Below are 22375 nucleotides of genomic sequence, written 5' to 3'. Positions count from 1 at the left end.
TTAGAGATGTCAACAATTTTACATGTTTACCATGAGTGCCTGGGAACTAAAATAATCAGTTTACCCAGCACATTCCCTTTAACCATTTCAAATTACGAAACCATTAAATTTTGATTATGAGTTGTTGACCTTGTTTCCCTTTGTTTCAGTAGTATGGGGACATTCTTTAAACAAAAACAACAACAAAAAAATTTTTACAGGGGTAAAAATAAAGCTTCATTAATCTAAGCCCTAATACAGAAGTCCTATGAATCTGACCGGACATTCTGATATATGCATAAGAAAATAGCTGGCTAAAATAAATAGTGGAAACAAAAAACTTCGGAAGCATATTTTCTGTACAAAAGTAGACTTTGTATTATTCTTAGATTAGATCTGACAAAATATCCACTCAGTAACACTCTCTAAGTCATAGTTTATGGCAAAAAAATCTGTTCAGGAGTCTGCAATTATTACCTTAGTCTCAAATGAGTTGACCTGCTTTGTGATTTGGAGAAAGTCATTTGCTTTTCTTGCCAATCTGCAGCTTTATCACCAATAAGAAGGGAACATTGTTCTCTGTCCAACCAGCAGCATTATGGAGAAAAAAGTGGCAGATAGGAAAGAGTTTGATAGCCTAAAACATTATAAAGTACAAGTATTAATTTTTATTTCCATATTTTCTTTCAAAAGGGTTCATTTTGAGTTGCTATTTTTTGTAAAGAAACTGGTATGGAGTGAGGAGTAGAAACATTATAACGTGGTTTTGAGCTGGTAGGTGAACCCACAGGCTGCTTATAGGAAAACAATTCTTCCTTTCTGCCCCTTAACTTCCTCCACTTGTGCTCAGAAGAAAGCACTTCTGATGATTGACTTAACTCTTCGGATTACTTCCAGTCCATTTTTAAAAAAACTTTTCTCATCCAGGTCCTATAATTGCCAACAACCAAATTCCAAAGGAATAAATCTACCTTAGAAAACAGAAACCACAAAATTGAGCCGGGAGATAAGGAAGAAAACAGGCAAAAAAAGAGAGAAAATACTACCTAGTCTATAGATCACACCCACTAATTCAAAGTCACTGGTCAGAAAATTGATAATTAGTATGATGTGTTTCACAGAAATGGCAAAGCTGGAGTGCTAGAATATATAACTTCTCAAACAACGTTTTGTAGAACATTCAAACACTAACAAATGAATTGAGGGTCAAACATCACTGGGATAGGTAAATAGCACTTGATGCTAATCTGGGGTTCCTAAAAACTGAATTTGCCTCTAACCAAAAGGGCTGACTAACAGCTTTTAATTCTTTTTGGTATTATCCCCAAAAGGAGTGATGAAGTGATTTTAAAAGACAGGAAAAGACAACTGATCAAGTTCACTGCTATTCCTAAAATGAACCATGTGTATCTGTGTAAGGGACATACATGGGGGAGTGAAGATAGAACAGAGAGGGTGGAAGCAACAGAGTCTTAAAGAAAATCAGAGGAAAGGATCAAAAACTGTAAAAGGAATGAAGGTACACTTAGTGACAATGTAGCTTCAGTAAAATGAGAAAATAATCCCAGAGCTTCTGCTCAAAGATCTAAGTTTATACCTAGCCAGATGGAGAAAAAACCAAATTACTTTCCAATATTATTTCTCCAAAAATGAAAATGTTTCTGAGAGTTGAGGTTTTTTTTGTTTTCTTTTTTGGTGTTTTTGTTTTGTTTTGTTTTGTTTTGTGGTGATTGAGAGAATGCTTTTCATAACAGCTACTAAGACTTTTTTTTTTTTTTTTTTAGGAAAACTAGGTTTATACTCTTAACAAAGGGTTTCCAAAGTTGCACTCAAACATAAAGGGGTTAAATACTCTTATATATAACATTTACCTTAGACTAAGATTTAATTTAAGGGACATCTATGGCTGAGCAAACTAGAAGAACATTTATGACCCAAGGAAGATCATGAACATCACAGTAGGGATGGGAAAGGAGTACCACCAACAGAGAAATGATTAATGTTAGACTTTTACAGCTAGAGATATTAAACAGTGCATACTAGCAAAAGAGAAACACAAGGTGAGACCCTCACAGAAGGGAAAATAAGCAGTGCCAAATACACCTGGATTACCTGAAGGAACAAAACACATGCCCTTTGAAGTCAACAATGGTATTTAATTCGATACTGAGAAGAAACAGGCATTGAAGGGAAGTTGTCCAGATACTAGAATGCAGAGAATTAGTTTGTCAAGTTCATTGTGGACAAGAAGAGTGATGTGCTGCATTAAAAACAGCTCCACCGTCTCCAAAATTAACATAACTCACACTCTTATTTTATACACTAGAGAAAAGCAAAGATTCCAATGATTCTCAATATATTCCAAGAAAATATACAAATTCCACTTCTGATAAAGAACATACTGATTCTTTCCAAACTGTATTTCAGAGCCATGGACAGCATCTTTTTTTTTTTTTTTTCCCCTCTTGCCAAGTTGAGAATTATGTCTTATTCAGCGAAATTTCTAAGGGAATTCAAGCCCAGGAGGTAGTCTCTCAGATAGTTCTAAGCGACAGCTCCTGGCATCATTTTGTAAACCATTAGAAGAAAGCTCAACATGGAGCCTAATTTGGTTTAAATAAATCCAGACTTCTTCAGAAATCAGGGCACTGAATTCTATTTTGGTTAAGTGTGCCATATCACTGACATCGAAGTTACACAAGTTCAGTACATTTAGGAGCTGTGCACAAAACAGTATTCTAACACACATAGACAGTCCCATCAAAGTAACTAGTCTAGGACTCTGTTGTGAGGCCAACTATGCAAGAAAGTGAATAGACTGTACAACTATGGCTAGGGAATATATACAATGGAAATATACTTTCTCCAATTATTCCAACCATTCAGTCTTTTATAACTCCTTTTATATGCCAAACACTTGTTCCAGGGAAAATAAAAACCTGTACTCTATCAGTACTTGATTTGCATTTATTGAAATAGCAAATAGGACAATTGCCACATTTTGTGAGATGAATTAATAGGACAGCTTCATAGGTAAAAGTCAGCTAGATTTCCCACAAAAGGCCCACAAAACTCTACAGGCAGGGAAATCTTGATTCAATTTCACTTCTTACCCCGAATTGCTCAGAAACAGAACCCCAAAGCCATTTTATTTTGACTTGTAGCAAAAATAAGATTACTTTACAGTGATAAAGTCCCCTGTGGATGAGAAGATCAAGTTTTCCTACAGTCCTCCTAACCAAAAAGTGGCCTTCATTTGACTGTTTAAATTTCCAAAAGTAATTGAATACCAACCCTGACATCTGTCTGGGCCCCAGTGACTGGACTGTATGACTTCTAAGGTATCTTCCAGGGCTGTGAGAGGCCACTATGTTACCCTATTTCACAATTCTCATCATAAATTTCTACAGAAGATCAAAATTCCCAGTTGTACTAAATCTAGACAAAAAGGATTTCCATGCATCAGGAAGTTGTGAAATAGAAGGTAGCTATATATTAAAGGTCACATACAGCTACTGATTTACTGGGCACATTCAAAGGAAATGCTGTGCCCATTATTGGTGGAAGTTGTCATGCAATGTCATAAGTTCGTCCAAGATAAAAGATATAATTTGTTTTAAGAATACTAAACTTAAATAGATTGGGGTTATTTTCATACATGCTGTCGTGAAATAAATGATAATCGGTAGGAATCCACTGAAGTAGTAACATTAGAAAGTAGGTTACTTCATATGAATTCGGTACCTCATTTACACAGCGGTATGCATTCAATTAACTATGTATTGGGGTTATGTCTTAAGTAAATTGCTTATGAATCTCATCTAGTTGAAATTCTATGTTTAACAAATGGAATTATTTCATCCACATGCAGATTGCACAGTAAGGATGTGGAAGGGAATTTAAGATGCAAACATTTTGCAAACTTTACCTATAGCTATACATTTTCAGCTAGCCTCAATTTTCAATAAGAATATGTTTCAATCAGGTTTATGATATGATGTATTTGGTACTTTGTGGATGAATTGGAAAGACGAAGATGAGGCTGACAGGCACAAGAGAAGACTGTTTCCATCAATGGCCTGAGAGCCATTAAAGAAACACTGAAGGGCAGCATGACATTTTGTACGATTCTACATCAAGTAGGAGTTATTCTCTCATTATAACTGGTAACTTTGTAACTATGATGAACAGGTTGGCCTAACTTAAGGGCCAAGCATAAACGAATTCAATTATCATACCATGAACAAAGGCAGAAGATTAAACATAAGGCTATAAAAGAGGTAAAATAAAAGGTTTTACAGTAAAACATAACAGAAGTGTAGAAATAATGTTAGATGACCAGTTTTCTGAGTGAAAAATGTCATTTCAAATAAATTTATTTCCTTGCTTCATGATAAAGAGCATTCTAAAAACAGTATAGCCAGCATACAATCACAATGCTGCAGGACATATAATAAGCATGAGCTTTCGGAAAAAAAAAAAAATCACAGGGCACACAATGGTATGGTACACTGTGAAACTTGAGAAATGAGTTCAACAAGGTAGGAATCATATGTGGTTCCCACCAAGGGGTTATCAGTTGAGGCAAGCCATTCATGGTGCTACTTACAATAAGAGAATGGAAATATATTAGTTGAGATAGGGTATTTTCATATATTCGTTTTGGTAAATTGCAACTAACTTCACAGATCTGAATGTTCCCCTAAGTCAACAATGGTGTTTCAAGTTTAGATTGTTAAGGAATTTATTCAAACTTAGTTGACAAACTGATTTGAATAGCTGCAGATGTATTACAATGGATTGCTTTGAAGGAAATTTGCTGTTTTTGAAAAAAACAGTACCTTTTGGGATTTTAATTCTTCAAGTTTACTATGTCAGGGTGGTAACTTAAAAACAAAAGCTAATACTTAAATTTGATAGACATTCAATGATAACTGAATAGAGAATGGATGGATGGATGGATAAAGGTTCTTACAACTTTATCCATTAAATCTGTTGAGGAAATAATTTCTGGTGGGAGCTAAGGCCTAAAGTCTAAAACAAAATATCACAAGGGTGTATTCCTGATAGTCTAATAATAGTAATATCTTATTGAAGCAGCGGAAACAATAAACAATCACTTATTTATATACTTATATGTATAAGAAACCTTAGGCTCACAAAAATATACATGTTTTAAAACAGAAATCTAAGGCACACAAAATACTAAAACAAGTCAATGATTTACTCTATTTTACATATTCAAGAAGCAGAAATCTACTTGACAAGATGATGGTCTATCAATGGACATTTTGTTATTTACAATCCCTTCATATTCCTTTAGTCAAAATTAGTCAAAAGCTTGAAACTGATACTTTGCACCATATATTATTTTAATATAAGTTACAATGAGTTTTCCTTTAGATAGCTTGTTGGAACTGTTTGCTTTTGCACCAGAAATGTGAGTGTTAGCAGTTGTGAGCTTCCTATGGCATTTCCAAGGGAGAAGCACCAGAAGGTTTTCCATACTCCCAAGGAATCTGACACTTTGAATGTTATAGCACCTCTGCATTTTAACAGAATCAAGTATTTCATTGAAATTTCTTCTTGTTCTAAACATTTTCATTGGGAAATCACTTCTGCTTTGCTATAAATTGAGTCAATAAAGCAATGGGGAAAATAATGGGAGAGCTAAAATAACTGGAATGCCTATTTTCCTGTTACCTAGAAAAAGAAGAGTTAACATTTCCCCAAAACAATATACTTAGATAAACTACTTTGGATTAGCTGTTAACGGACAAACTGTGTTTAGGATACCAGCCCTACTGTTTATTTAGAGTGTGTGTGTGTGTGTGTGTGTGTGTGTGAGGGGGGTGGTGTGTGATGATGATGATAGGAAATTTACTATCAAAAAAATTTCTACAGGAATTTTATTTGTCTTCTGAACCAGAATGACTTTCAGAATGAATAAGGGGTAGATAAGGTTCTTGCCACTTAATTTTTTAATTTTATCACCATGAAACTTTAGAAGCATTTGACTCTTCAGAATCATCTTCTGTCTCATCTCCTTTTGAAAACATCTTTTATGGATTATATTACAAAAGCTGGGGTAAAAGTAAATCAGGGCCAGTGTTGCTCAATCAGAAGAGACCACTCTTATTTAGTTCCAAAGAAAAGTTAATCAATATTGGTAATATGCTTCTTAATTCCAATTTTACAGAGAATTAACAATTTTTGCATGATCTAACTATTTTATATAAGTAGCTAACCTTTGAATGAGAAAGGACACATTTAAAAAACACAAACCATATACATGATTAGGATACACATTGCAGTTAACAAGGATGGAACTCTACACAGCAAGAATAAATGATTTCTCTTGTATGCAAGTATGCACAAACAATAGACAATAGGATTCTTATACTATACTATTTCAAGTTACTTTTAAAAATAGAAAGTGCTTTTAAAATATATATTTACAATTTATGAACAGCCTCCAACCATTACTAACAATAACGAATTATTTGATACAGGAGAAATATTTTAAGAGAAAACACTTCATTGGTTTATTTCAAAGGAATATGCCGATTTCCTAGCAATGATTGGAAGATGTTGGAACAATGGCACCATGAAATAATAAATCAGCTTATTTTTGTGTCGATGTGGTTAAGCACCAGGAGCTGTGTAGAGTTAACACTGTGTGTCTTAATTTTACATCATAGCACATGAACCTGTTAAAATCCTCTAAAAATGACTCGTTTCATAGTAAACAATTTAAAGCACCAAACTGAGTGATTCTATCAAGGTTAACACCTAACCAAAACATTTCTTTATGTATTTAAAACTATAAAACTTTAATTTTTGCTTAAAATGTGCACCTTCTACCAATTGTCAAAATATAGTCACAGTTAAGAAATACCCACCCCCAATTTTTTTTTTAACCTCAGCCTTCAAATGGGTGAGATGAAGCTATAGTAAACGACAACATGACTTTCTTTTAAGAGCACCTTGAAAAAATACACCGCACTCGCAAAGGCATTGAGAAGGGGAGAAAAGCCTTCAGACCCAATGATTATAGGGCCCCGCAACATGTGTGAGAGCATAAGGGGACACAGTGACAACATTGTCATGGGTTAATGTTAACGCTTTGTGAGAAGGAATCTGGCTAAATTCATTAACTTCTGTGAGTTCAATACCCTCGTTAGCTGCCTGGTCTTTCTGTTCGGAGGCTTTAGTTTTCTTATTCTTAGCTTCTTTCGCCTCAAACTTAATCTTGTTTAGTTCGAAACCGTGTTGGGGCTTATTCAGGTTTTTGTGCTGGTAGAAGACAAGAGAGAGGCGCGTAGGGTGATTTCGGTTGGGGTGATCAACAGGAGTCGTGGCGTGAAGCTCTCGCCGGGCGCACTCAATCAGAACCGAGCCGTGGGAAGGCGCTATAGCCACGCCACCGACATTGGCATCCAGGAAGATGTGCTCACTGTCTGACCAATACTCAACAATGTGGGGCAGTTTCTCCTCAGCAGGTGACAAGGGGTCATCTGACAGGGGGTCATCTGATGGAGGCTCATCTGCTTCAGAAGGCTGCTCATCTTCTTCCACCAGAGAGGAAGCAAGCTCATGAGGAGAAGTGATGAATGGAGGCTGCTGGTTTGGCTGATTGGAAGTTAGCTGCTCCGATGGGCCAATGGGAGGCTCAGAATAACCCAGGGAATTTGTCATAGGAGTAGACAAGGTGGGAAGAGGAACCATTTCACCAGGCTGTGCAATTTCACTGCATTCCCCAGCAGCTACATTAGCACCACTGTGTCTTGCAGAAGGCATTATGCAGTGGGGATTGCTACCTCTTTCTGAAAACCCGTACGAAAGTGAAGCATCATTCTTAAAAGGAGCTGTTGTGACCAAAGCAGTCTTAGAGGACCAGGAGAAGGCTGGAGCTAAGTTTTCCTCTTTCACTGGGTGAGGAATGAACGGGGCTGGTGAGTAGCTTTTAGTGTTGTCCGAACCTTTGAAGATAAGATGGGGTTCAGTTTCACTTTTTATTTCAGGTTGCACAGTCTCTGTTTTATTTCCTAAACAGAGAAAAGGACACCAAATGTAAAGACAAACATAAACTAATTTGGTAGTTGTTGTCTTTTAAAGATAAGTGCAAAGATGACTGAATAAAACCAGATGATGGCAATGATGGCCAGTTTTGTTCTATTTAAAGTCTGACTTATGCACACATTAAAAATTATAGGTGGTTTGGGTATGCTTTTACATTCAATACATTTTTACTTAGAATTGATTACTTTGGAAATAATCGTTTAAAAAGTTCACAAATTTAGCAGGATGTCCTTTGTCTAAAATGGTATGATACTAGAAATGACCCTAATTGGCTATGAAGTAAATATTAAAACCATACATCAGAATGCAGTACAGATGATAATATGGGGACAGCAGCATTTCACTACCCGAATAACTGTTTAGATACATTTTAGATATTGCATGATCAAATTTTCAAAAAAGTTAAATTAAATAACAATTGATAAAGATTTCTGGATAGCAAAAGCATAACTGGCAAAGTTTATTATTAGGCAAAAGGAAGTAACATAAATAAGCTATTTGTAACCTCAAAACAAGTGTACTTAAGCTGCATTTCTTTCTCACAAAGTAGGTAGCAATTTATTATTATTATTATGATATTGGCCAAAATGTGGGCCATCCACTCTGACATATCCATGCAAATCTCATATCAAATGGAAACATTTTTCTTGAGGACATTCTCCCTTTCAGAAGTTCTAGCAAAATGCTTGAAAGGTGGGGCTTCCCTGGTGGCTCAGTGGTAAAGAACCTGCCTGTTCCTATCCGTGGGTCAGGAAGATCCCTTGGAGAAAGAAATGGAAACCCACTCCAGTATTCTGGCCTGGGAAATCCCATGGACAGAGGAGCCTGGTAAGCTATAGTTCATGGGGTCACAAAAGGAAAAAAAGTGTTTGAAAGGCAAAAGCAATAGATCTGAAGAATCAAAAAATAGCAAAAGTAAAGTGGTGTTGTTTAAAAAAAGAAGAAGAAAAAGCTCTCATGGGCAATATTACAAAAGAACAAGAAGTTATAGGGCAAGTATTGTGCATTTGGCTATTAATAGAGTATATATTTTAAAAGAATAACATGTAAAGATGCAATTGGAAAATGACAGAAAGATGAAAATGTTATGATTGTTATAAACAAGCAGCATGGAACCAGATATGTGAATCTTAAAGCCTCTTCCCTAACTCCGCTGAATCTTTCCCAGTGTATATAAAGTCTGCACTATTAGTTCTCTCATCTTAAAAAAACGAACAACTTTTCTTAAAAATACAAAAATCAAAGAAGTTAAAGAATACCTTCTTGCTCCGACTTTGAGTATCAGTTTAAATTCATAGTATTATTTTTTTAGGCTCCCTAGAGGAATGGCTGATTTTAGATATGGGGCAGGATTATATAAGAGGAGCCTGGAACATCTTGTCAGCACAGAAAATTAAGGAAGTTATCAAAGACAATCAGGGTCATGACAAAAGAATCATCTTCTCTGAATTACACTCTTATTGAACTGCTTTCCTAACACCTCAACTTGAATGTCTGACAGGTATCTTGAACTTTTACCATGTCCAAAAGTGAGCTTCAGATTTCATCAGGGTAAACCTTTACACTTTTTTGGTCCACACTCCAGTTTTAAATCTATTAGAAATCCCATTGACTATACCTCAAAACATCTAGAATCAGACATTTCTTATGCCCTCCTCATTAGCCACTCTGATCCAAGCTTCACTGTCTCTTTCATAAGTTGTTAGGATAGCTTGTTTATCAACACCTTAATACTTTGCTGCCCCGTCTGACTGTAGCTACAATCCAGTAACTGGAATGTTATTTTTGAATCGGATCATAGCCCCTCTCTATGATGAAATATCCAGAAACCTTCCTCTCCCTCACAATACAGGCCAAAGTTTTACAGCAATCTACAAGGTGAACTGCTCTTACCTCTCTGATCTCATATCCTGCTATTCTACCCATTTCAAACCCTGCTCCAACCATCATGTGCTCAGTCGTGTCTGACTCTTTGCAACCTCATGGACTGTATCCTGCCAGGCTCCTCAGCCCACGGAATTTTCCAAGAAAGAATACTGGAGCAGGTTGCCACTTCCTATTCCAGGGGATCTTCCTGCCCCAGGGACTGAACCACATCTGTTGAGTCTCCTGCATTGGCAGATGGATTTCTTACCACTGCGGTACCTGGGAAGCCCTCTGTGCTCCAATCATACTGGCTTCTTTGCTTATATCAAGTATTCAAGGTAAATTCCTCTCTCCTAAACTTTGCATTTGCCACTTCTGCTACCTGGAATACTATTTCTCCAAATAAAAACACTGCTAATTCTCATATTCTTTAGGACTTTACACAAATTCCTCAGTCAATCCTTTTATGACAACCCTGTTCAAATGGAATTCTTTCAGAGCACTATCTCCCCTCTTATTCACTGCTACAGTACCTAGAACAGTCTGAAGTAGTGCTCAGTAATATTTATTGAATGAACTACTTAAAGCGATGCTGAAGCTGACTAAGTAAGACTTCAAGGAAGTGATGTCATTTTATCTGTGTTGAGTCAGTGGATTGGTTCACAAGAACATGCTTTGGTTTTATACTTTTTTTTTTTTTTAAGTATAAATAGAGGGAAAAAAAAATACCAAGAAATACTGATAGGTCACTTTCTGGTTGACTTATAATTCTGGCAAGGATATGGAATATACTGTGTCTTCTTTGAATTCTAAATGAACTATATAAAAATAATTAGCTAATTGGATTGACTGGTATCTGATCTAAAGTTTTCTTTTCATAATGCCTCATTCTCAAAAGAGTAGCAAAGATGGAGCTGCAAAGGCCAAGTGCAAATGCAACTGCCAATGAAAGTTGCGGACAGAAAATTATCAGAGTCCATAAATCTTACCTAAAAGGGGCAGTGATGAAGCCTTACTATTGTTTGTCATTGAATTATTCTTCCGCTTGATTCGAGGAATAAATTTCTTTTCCACAGCCCTTATCTTATGTGCCAGAACCTCTGTCATCATTGCTGCTCTCTTCTTCCCAGAACGAGGAACGGGTTGAGTAAACCGCATTCTTTTTTTCTGGCGGGGTGCAAGGACCATGATGGCCCCAGATTTGATCTTGGCTTCCATTCCTTCCCTTGATCCAAACTCATCTGTGTCTGAAAGTTTATAAAGAGGAAGCACATGCAGCTGCTCATCTTGAGGAATAACACCAAATGAGCGGTTATCTTCTCGTGTTAAAGTGCAGACCTGATAGGAAGAAAACATGAAATGGGAACCAGAGATCCTGCACATTCATCACAGTTATTCCTACCTTCTTAGTTATTCCTACCTATTTATTGTTGCCATTGTGAAAGCGAACTATTTTCAATTGGTTACTGTGATAGGTTAATTCATTTTGGAAAAATATTTTATATATCGTTACTCAATGATATTCAATGAGCAACTTATCAATTGTTTTTAAGCAGACCAGTATAATTTTGAGTTGATTTTCTAAGTACATATTATCCATGTTTATGCATTTTATATTTTCAATATTAAGGCTTGTTATATTTCTTCTTGTTCCACAGTTAATAGTTACTGAATTGTTCACTATCATCATATTAAATAGCAACAAATAAAAGATATTACTTCAGGCTACAAATCACAGTATTTCTTACTATTTGAATAATGTCACATTCCTTGGTTAGAGGTGCCTAAATCATGAGGAATTTTCTAATTTGCTGTGATTTCCTCTACGATTTTTTTCACTTCTGCTTGTAAGTGAAATTTATCGACACATATTTTACCCTGCGCTGTTTGTCAAGGTGAGTTTTTTTTTTTCTCTTCTTCATTAAAAAATTGACAGATATTAATGAAGCAAAAGAAGCCCAGGAGATTTCATTTTCTAGCAGGACTTATATACCCCAATACTTTTAAAAATTAGCTGAAATATTTTATCTGGATAAATAATTCCTCTGCTCCATTTTGATTTTAGTTAGGAGTATAATGACAGTAAGTCTGTCTTTTTCTTGGATGTAATATACGACTTTTTAAGAAAATATGGTCTTGGACTTCCCCAGTGGTGCAGCGGATAAGAAGCCACCTGCCAATGTAGAGGACACTATCTTCGATCCCTGGAATCAGGAAGATTCCAGACACCAAGCAGACGCTAAGCCCACGTGCTTAGAGCCTATGCTCCACAACAGGAAAAGCCACTGCGATGGGAAGGCCACACTCTGCAATCAAGAACAGCCAATCGCCATAACTAGAGAAAGCCATAACTAGCAAAGCCACGAAGACCAGCACAGGCAAAACTCAATAAATTTAAAAAATAAAAATGATGTCTTGAATATAGCCAATCTCAGCCTTCTCTCTACTTTTATGAGTTATTTTTGAGGTGGGGGGGAGGTTCAACACGAAAAGAACCTATGCTTACTTATGGCTGATTTGTATTGCTGTATGGCAGAAACCAGCACAGTAATGTAAAGCAGTTATCCTCCAATTGAAAATATAATTTTTTCTACATTATTTCTATTCATTGTAGAGAAATGAAAGTACAGGGGAATGTAGGAAATTCCTGACTCTGGCACATAAAATTATATTTATCATAAATTAATATTTTAATGGTAATTAGCTTTCAAATGTCATTAAAGACCCATCAAAAATATATCCAATGATCTCATTATTTTTCATTAAAACATTTCTTCCACAACTAAGATCTCTTTCTAAGACAGCAAAGTGTTCTAAGACTGGAAACGGCAAGATTTGATTTCTCCAAGTTGATAGAACTTGATGGATACAGATGATAAAGTATGTTAAAGGTTTTTTAAAGTCACATGCCTTTCTAAACATCTACAGCCACATTTACCATCAAGGCCTGAAACACTGAACTCTTTTCGGTGTAATTTGTTAATAATTTAAAAATAATAATCTTTAGAATTAGAATATTTCATTTATAAATGTTTACTTCAGTTTATTTGGTCACAGGGAGACTAAGAAGGGGACAAAGACAGGAGCATAATTACAAAGACCAGGGAAACAAGGAGGAAGAATAGTTGGCAGAAAACTTTCAGTTCACATTTTCAGAGATGGGGAAATCTAGCATCATGCCAAGTTCTAGGTATGCGCCTCATTGCATGAGCAATAAGAGGAGTACAAAGAACAAGCACTGAATAATACATAAGAAAGAAGGGGAACAAAAACTTAGTTTGATTCTCAACCTAATCCAATCCGATCACTAATAATTATCTCTAATGAAGGAACTCATGGAAAATGTACTGGCCAAGCAAGATGTTGAATTATTCTTCAGCTAAGATTCATCTGGATGGATTTGTAAAATTTCAACATTTGAAAATAGCATTAGTCTCAGAGACCAGAGTCAACATCATGAAAACACATGATAGACGGAAAAAAAGTTATTTTTGCTCCTTAATCTGTTGCTGATAGACTGCACAGACCAAAGAAGGAAGGAAGACTGCATTTTGATGGATCAGATGGTACACTTTCAATCAATCAAAGTGGGACAATCATAGCTCTGTCTTCAAAGAGGCCAAACTGGTATAGTTCAGAAATAGAGGCAATCACTCTGTTTTACTGAGTAAAAAGATATCTACTTGAAGCAAACTCATTTCCCGTATAAAAGGACTACTGCATGATCTTTCCTGAGGTCTTCTCCTTACTTTGAATGTATTTTGATTGATTTCATGCTATAAGCATGTCATTGTTTTCCATGGCTGTACACATAACAAGCACATATATTTGCAAATATTTCTTCTAAATATTCCTACAAACTAGTATTAAGAACCAGCATTAAAATTTTGGCACACAGTTCCCTCACAAAACCCCTGAAATACAGGGGAATTTCTTGGTGGTCCAGTGGTTAAGACTCCACACTTCCAGTACAAGGGAGATGGGGTCCTATCCCTGGTCAGTGAACTAAGATCCTGCAGCCCGTGATGTGGGGCGAAAAACAAACAAAAACCCATGAAGTACAGATGGCAAAAAAAAAGAAACATTAACTCGCTTAACTTCCTACCAACCAGTTTGATAGCAGAGAATGATAGCTTTGAATAACCATGTATTCCTCCATCCCAACAAACCTCCCACCATATATAATTTGAGACATTCAAAAAAATATTTCAGGCTGGTTCTATAACTTTTGGGGAGCACTGTTGATATCAGGACCTCAGCTTGAGAATATGTTGATGGAGCCTTTAGAATTGAAAGCTACCCAGGTACATACCACTGTGCTCCCATTATTCATGTTGTGAATGTCCCTGTGGGGATGGGCACAGAAGTCTAGGCAAGCAGTGACCCCAGAGAAAGGACGACCTTCTTTCTTCCCAAGCCGACATTCTCGGGCAATATGTTCAAGCGCCACCTGAAGAGTAATGAATTACCCACAGATTTAAGAGACAAAAAGAATCACCTTTAATAAAGATAAAAATCACTTTATGACAAGTTTATAACTTAGTTACACTTATTATTTCAGAGATTTGGATTATCATAGTGATTGTGTAGTTAAGTAATATTAAGGGTAAAGAATTTGAGGAAAAGAAAAAAAGAATTTGAGGGTACATGAATTAAAATGACAATCACTGAAGGCAGTAGGAGGACACTAGTACTTGGTGGTGGATAAATAAGAAGAGTAGCCTGAAATATTTCATCAGGACAAAAGACTAATATAGTGCTTTGATCATGCATCCAGTGTTCAAGGTCTATAAAACCAGTATAGAAAGTCAATTTGTAACCGTTTAAAATGAAAGGTTGGAGAAGCACCCTGGTGGTCCAGTGGCTAAGACTTCAGGCTCCCAGTGCAGGGAAGCCAGGTTTGATCCCTGGTCAGCAAATTATATCCTACATGCTGCAACTAAGACCAAAGATCCCATGTGCTGCAATCAGGACCCGGCATAGCTAAATAAAGAAGCAAATAAATAAATAAAATGAAGAATAAAATGGAATTGGGCAGAGACCTTGTTATTCATGATAATACAAATAAATATTTGAATTTTTATCATATATTTAAAAAATATGCACCCCTGGTTATGTTTTTTATTTTTGTTTGCTTTTTGGCCTACTTGCTCTGTTTGCAGCATCTTATTTCCCTGACCAGAGATAAAACCTTTGCCCTCAGCAGTGAAAGTGAGGAATCCTAACCACCAGACCACCAAGGAATTCCCTGGTTACATTTAAAAAGTATTTTACACTTATTTCTACTTGGTCTGCTATATGATTCACCATTATTTTCTCCCAATATATGATTATCCTTTTCTTTTCTTTTAAAATTGTGTTTTCCCACCTCAGTTTTACTGAGATATTACTGACATACATAACATATGTAAGATTAAGGTGTACAGTGTGATCACTAGATACATGCATATGTTACAAAATGATTACCACAATAAGGTTAGTTAAACATAATTATAATTTTTTGGTGTGTAGAGGTAACATTTAAGACATAATTAAAACTTTTAAGTATAATATAATATTATTAAATATAGCCAACAAGCTGTGCACCAGATCTTCTTATTGCTGGGAGTTTGTACCCCTTGGCTAATATCTTCTGATCTCCCCCACTTCCCAAATGAATTAAATCTCATTGTGGATATTGAATTCATTTGCCATGAAAAGAAAGTGAAAGTGAAGTTGGTCAGTCTTTTCCTACTCTTTGCAATCCCAAGGACCAAACCCTACCAGATTCCTCCGGCCATGGGATTTTCCAGGCAAGAGTACTGGAGTGGGTTGCCATTTCCTTCTCCAGGGGATCTTGTCAACCCATGGATCAAACCCAGATCTCTTTTTCTGCAGGTAGACACTTTACCATCTGAGCCATCAGGGAAGTCCTCAATTGCCATAATACTGTTTTTAAAACACACTAGATAATTTTTAAAACTGTCAATAAAGATCTACATTGAGGTAAAATTTGAAAAACAATTTCTGTTAACAAAGACATTGTTTAGATGTAAATTTCAACCATGTTTAAAAGCTCTATATAAGGTCCCAAAACATACCTGGTTTTGATAAGCAGCTGGAGCATACTGCTTATAAATTGGAGCTAATTCTGTAGCCAAACTCTGTAAATTATCTTCAAGGTTTTTTTCCTATAGGAAAAGACAGTCCATAAAAGTTGTTTCATAATTACATATGAGTGATCAATTTATACAACATATGAAAATGAATTATACCTCATTGCTGATATGTTCGTTGTTGGTGCACAGTTCATACTTACCCTGATAAGCTACCATAGAAAATGACATGATTGCTACCATAAAATCTAAATTATTAGTCATTGTTATGCTTAGATTTAGTCTTTTGAAACTAGAAGTCTATGTTATCAGCTAATGAGAAATCTAACTGGTGTTAGAGGTAAGTTACAAAGCTGCTCACGTCAAAACAAGAACCACATTTTATATTTATTCAATAGTAGAGGGCATTTGAAGTAAATCAAGACAACTTTCCTGGTGGCAAGTGGAGATGTGGAAGAATTCTTACAGAGAAACAAGGTTTTATAACAGAGATGGGAGAGCAACACATATAAGGCACATACTGTGTATCAGATCCCCGTGCTAAGAGCTTCAAATATAATAAGTAGGCAATAGGCTGTCTAAATCCAGTGTTTTCTTTTCTACACAGTAATGTCTACAAACTGAGGAAGATTTGATAGAGTTGTGGAGAAGCCTTAACACTTTATCAAGATTCTGGGGTCTAATGATAGCAGAAACATGTAAGACTTTTTTCGAAGGAAAACTGTCATAACAAGAGTAGTAAAAATGCCACTGATGACAGAATGAGGTATGGAGGAGAGAAAGGAGACTTTAGTAACATTAGCTGGAAAAACATTGTGATAGTTCTTCAGAGATGATTGTATCCTAAATCAAATCAGAGATTGATAAATGGTCAGTCACAAAAGACAAGTGATGAAGAACTGACAGCAATGAAGGGCTTCAGAGGTTTGAAGGTGGTCTGTCTCATCTGTGATCTGGTAGATGAGGAAGGAAAACCTTCCTGTGGATCAGTTCACCTCTGGTGCAGCAAACTATTATAAAAACCAAAGCTACATAGCAATGTAGACATGGGAAGTTAATTCTTGGGTGCTTTATAACAAGACTCAGTCTTGGCAACTGCAAAGCACCAGTGATAATCCTTTTAGTTTCCTACTCATTTCAGTTGGTGTGTTCATTGAAAAGGAAATTCATATACATAGGGTCTGTATCTAAATTGCTTTCTACTATTCATCTGTCTATTTACCTATCTGTTACTTAATGTAGCTTAATAAATATAGTCAGGGAGGTCAGACTACTGACAAAAAAAAAAAAAAAATCCTTCCTGGCTATACTGACACATAATTTGAGGAAAACTTCAGAATTACTATTTAAATGGCTACTTAAAAAGACTTTATTATATTTTATTGCACTTGAGATATTGGGTAAGATAAATTGTGTTTTATTGCTAGAAGAATGTTATGAATCATTCAGTGTCACTAGTCAGATTGGGCAATTTTTTATCTTATGAACTAACATTTCTTGTATACAAATGAAATAAAGCAGGTAAATAGAAAAAATTAAAACTTAAATAGATGATTATTGTTGAATGCAGGTTCTTTATCCCTATCATAAAAATCCCTACTTTCTAACTGTTTCATTAGAGTAAGTGGGTGTATTGGAGATCTCCTATTAGATCTTTACATAATGGGGCTCACGCCCTACATCCCTCTGCCCTTCTCAGCCTATACCTTATCTATCGGGTCACCACCTCCACATCAATGCCTACAACTACCACCTGGATCACATACTAACCCTGAGGTTCTTATCAATGACCAGACAGCCTCATTTGGATTTCTCTTAGGAATCTCCAAGCCAGTGCATCCAAACTGGATCGATAATCTGTCTTCTCTATAAACCTAGTCTTGCTTCACCACACCCTTAGTCAAAGAATAGCGCCTAGTTTTAACAACCAGTCCAGAAATATTACTTATCGTTTCTTCTCTCGTTTCTTCTCTCACAACCATATTCTAAGTCACTACTATCCCTTCTTTGGACTATTCTAATAGCTAGCCTATCTTGCTAAATCAACTCTTGGCTAACTCCAGTCCACAGAGCAGCCACAGACATCCCATTAAAAAAAAAAAAAAAGGTATCATTATATTACTCTCTGCTTTAACATTCTTCAATGATCTCCCCCATATTCTTAAAGGCGACTATATGCACCTCATTTTCCCTAGCCTGCTGAGCTTTACAGTGGTCTTTTCTCAGTTCCTGAAAAGAGGAATGCTTCTTCCTGTATTATAAACACTACATAAACATTACTCATTGTTAATAATAACCATAAGCAAAAACTAATCATCCATTTAATATATGAGTGTTATAGAATATAGCATCTTCATTAGATAGTTATTTAGAAAAAATTAACTTTTTAACGTTTATTTTAAGGAAGAATTCATATCTCATTATCTACTGTTCTGATCTTTGAACATGTTACCTTCTCATTATCAGGTATTTTATATGTCCTTTTAGTATAGTTTTCTCCCTAAAGGTCTCATAAACTTGTTAGATTTCTTCTAAGGTATTTTATCTGCAAAAGACAGTGCTCTTTAGAGTGATTTCCCTCTTTTATTACAGTAGATGGGAACTCGAGAGAAAACAAATAATTTTGATTACTCTTGAAAGGGATTATTTACTTATTCTGAGCTTTCCTGAAAGATGTTACATTCCTTGTATTATAGATACAATTAGAGTAATTTCTGCTGCTTTATTTTGTGTTTCCTATTTATCTTATATCCCAATTAGATATTATCTTATCTCAGTTAGACTTTTTAAACTAACCTTGCTGACTGATGAATGGGTTTTTTTCCACAACTAGTTCAAAGGTTATAAATTATATTTGTAGTCATCTAAAAATTTTTAAATATACACTTCTCAAATACGTTTTTCTGACAATATTTAGAGCAGTATTTTCCAAGCTGTGGGACATGACTCTTTAGCGGGCTAAGAATTCAGTTTGGTAGGTCAAAACTAGAATTTAAAGAAATGAAATTTTATTTAAAAAAATGTTTTTGCCACATCATAGTGATCCTCAGCAATAACTATCAGATATTAACTTTTAATACTTAAATATTATTTTTGTTATATGTAATAAGGCTAAATGTTATTCTGTGATAGTTTTATCTATTCATTTGAAGATATATTTTTCCAAATAGTTACTTGTAGTATAAAATATTTTTATACTCTTGGTCACAGCACAAAGCTTGAAAAACACTGATCTTGGAGTTAATCACTATCTAAAATCTCCCCACTCCAAACAGATCATAAAACATTGCCACACTTAATTTATATAGGTGCCCCACCCCCTCCCATTGCCTACCCACCCCTGATTTGAGAAGAGTATTGAATTATACTTATAGGTTGTTATTTCAATTAAAAAATGTAAGTACTCAACTGATTTAATTTAAACTTAACAATAAGGTTGACTAATTTCTTTGCTCACCATGGCCTCGTGTTCCGGACAGATTGGTTCCGGTTTCATATATCTTCTTTCTGGATTACGTCCTTTAGTAATTCTTTCATAGTAGTGCTGTGGGTAGTAAACTTACTGAGTCTTTGAAATGTTGGCAAATAGCTTTATTCATTGTTCCTACTTTGGCTGGGTATAAAATTCTAGGTTTTTTTTAACAGTGATTCTCTTTAGGGTGAGGGAAGGAGGGAGTCAGGGACAATCGGAATTTGGGTTGATAATTAAAGATTTTACCTACATTATTTAGAATTTTAAACTATTTTCTTATATATATATAGACACATATAGTTACTATTTTGTCACTACATTCTAATATTAATTTTTTACAATTTAAAAAATTTTTAAAGAAATGTACTTATATATTAATAATTGTAATTCATAAGTAAAAAGGACACTTACGTGTAAGGGAGAACTTGGATCAATTCTAAATCTTCTAGGACTTGGGCTTCTACCAAATTTGCAGCCATTGAAATACATACTCCATGAACAGCCAAAAGAGAAGGAAGCTCCACAAGTCTCTGGATCAATTCCTTGACATGTACAGGTACGACTGTAAGATGATAATTGCAAGGGAATGAACTGATAAAGTAGGATAATAGCTCAAACAGAACATTTCAGGTTCATATATAGATAGAAGCAAGGATGGATAATGAAGTTATTTTAATATACCTATTTCACTACTTATTTTATCTAAGGTAGTGTTAACAACACAAAGCTAATAATACTTGAATGTAACTAAAGCTTCAATTAAAATGTTTGTTCAAGATTGTAAATCCAATAAAAGGCAAGAACCATACAGATCTGAAATATACATAACCTTGTTTGATTTGGAGATATCCAAGGTCAGGAAATAAAGGGCCTGGATTTTAATCATAGATCAGTTTCCTATCAGAATTTGAAAATTATAGCACCTCATTGGACTTAAAGATACAAGCAATTAAAAACTACATTTTTGAAAAATGATAAATAAAAGAATATAGAAATTTGAAATCAAAACTATATTTAATTATGAAAGTCAGGAAAATGCTAAATACGAAGGAGGAATAGTTCAATTATTCTAATTTTCACTAAGATAAAATATATACTTTAAAGGGAGCAAAAGATTACAATTACTTGAAAAGAAAAAAATGAGATACAAAGAGTATCAAAGAAGAGAAACTTTAAACTGCAGAATTTCAAAGAAGTCAAAAAAGTAGAAAAATGTACTGTGTTTAGTCGCTCCGTCATGCCCAACTCTTTGCGACCCCACGGACTACAGGCCACCAGGCACCCTTGTCCATTGGGATTCTCCAGGCAAGAATACTGGAGTGGGTTGCCATGCCTTCTTCCAGGGGATCTTCCCACCCCAGGGATCAAACCCAGGGCTCCTGCATTGCAGGTGGATTCTTTACATCTGAACCACCAGGAAAAGAAGAATACTGGCTTCCCTGGGGATCTTCTCCAGGGGATCTTCCCGAATTGAGAATGTAGTTTAGCTATTAACTATGAGACCTAAAATTGGCTCCTAAACAGTCAACATCACAGATAATGAGACAAAAAGACTTTAAAATAGCTCTTAATATTATGAACTGAATGTAGTATTTTTGCCAATAATTCCTGAATTGAATTGAATCAGGAAGACAATCAAAAATTGAGCAACAGTTTGCAAAATTACCTTGTCCCTTTCAAAAATACAGTGCTACAAAACACTGAAAAAAGATAGATATAAGTATCAAGGAACCCAAAAGACAAAATAACTTATTCCATCAAATCCTGGGTGGAAGAAAATTAGTATGCAGTACATTATAGGAAAGTAGATGAAATTTAAATTAGAAAATAGCATTTTATCCAAGTGAAATAGCCTGGTTTTGATAATTGTACTGGTACTTGGTACCTGGTTTTGATAATTGCACTGTACCTCATTCTCTGAAGTATTATTTAGAAGTAAAAGTTTGCAACTACTTCACAAATTATCCAGAAGAAAGTATAGAAAAAAGCAGTAATGATAATGACATGTAAACTTATGTGTATTGTGTGATTATTTGTGGAATTAGAAATAATGATCCCACAAATAGGTAAGGTAAGGGGTACATAAGAATTCATTGAAGTATTCTTACATCATTTCTGTAAATATAAATTTTTTAAAAATAGACTGGATCTACACTGAGTAAAATAGCATAAAACTTACTTATGAATTATTGGGAAAAGTAAGCTTATATGTATACAATTTATAACAGTTTCTTTATATTAGATGTATTATTATTATGAAGCCACATAATAAAATAGATATATTAAAATTATATATACATATTTATTGGTATTAAAAAATAATAAAAAGGATAATGAAATGATTTTAGGCATAAAAAAAGTACTCTGGAAGATATACAAACAATCCTGTGAGGAGGTTAGAGAGGGGATATTTTATAATTTGTATAATGATGTTTCTTTTGTTAAAAAAGAGAACTTTTTGAGGAAAACCATACAAAACACTGTTGAAGAACACAAACACTTGAACAAATGAAAAGAAAAATCTGTTAATGGGATTGTAAGATTCAACATCAGAATGATGTCTGTTTATTCTAATTTAATATAATCCCATTAAAATACCATTAGATTTATCTTAAAACTAGACAAATTGATTATGAAGTTCACTTGAAAGCAGAAACATTTTTTTAAAAGCCTTGAAAAAACAAGAATGGTGAACTAGTCTTACTAAATATTAAAATGTAGAATGCCTCTATAATATACAGAATTCATAAGAAAGAGGATTTGATTTTTGTACAAATTTAGTATTTCAAGTCAAAGGGGAAAGAGGAACTCTTTAGCAAGTAGAGTTGTGATAAACGGAAAAAAGAATAGAAATGGATCCCTTCTTCTCACTTCTGTCTAG

The 22375-nt window shown here is 35.0% G+C and overlaps 1 protein-coding gene across 3 annotated transcripts in view; it reads right to left on the bottom strand.

The window, feature by feature from the left end:
- Positions 1-4321: 4321 nt before the first annotated feature.
- Positions 4322-22375, bottom strand: part of TET1 (tet methylcytosine dioxygenase 1) — a 135645-nt gene continuing 117591 nt past the window's right edge. For 2 of the 3 annotated variants that reach the window (XM_069571884.1, XM_069571886.1), the window contains 6 exons: positions 19906-20056; positions 19480-19566; positions 16008-16097; positions 14240-14377; positions 10917-11265; positions 4322-8027 (listed from right to left, as the gene is read on the bottom strand). In XM_069571884.1, coding sequence (XP_069427985.1) covers positions 7018-8027; positions 10917-11265; positions 14240-14377; positions 16008-16097; positions 19480-19566; positions 19906-20056 — 1825 coding nt within the window. In that variant the 3' untranslated portion in view covers positions 4322-7017. The remainder of the gene's footprint in view (positions 8028-10916; positions 11266-14239; positions 14378-16007; positions 16098-19479; positions 19567-19905; positions 20057-22375) is intronic. The other variant, XM_069571885.1, reaches the window with a different exon arrangement.

Source organism: Ovis canadensis, chromosome 25 (genome assembly GCF_042477335.2).
Source record: "Ovis canadensis isolate MfBH-ARS-UI-01 breed Bighorn chromosome 25, ARS-UI_OviCan_v2, whole genome shotgun sequence".
In the NCBI taxonomy this organism is placed as follows: domain Eukaryota; kingdom Metazoa; phylum Chordata; class Mammalia; order Artiodactyla; family Bovidae; genus Ovis; species Ovis canadensis.
Note: the sequence above shows the minus strand (reverse complement) of the source record. Positions and strands in the feature narration are given on the sequence as shown.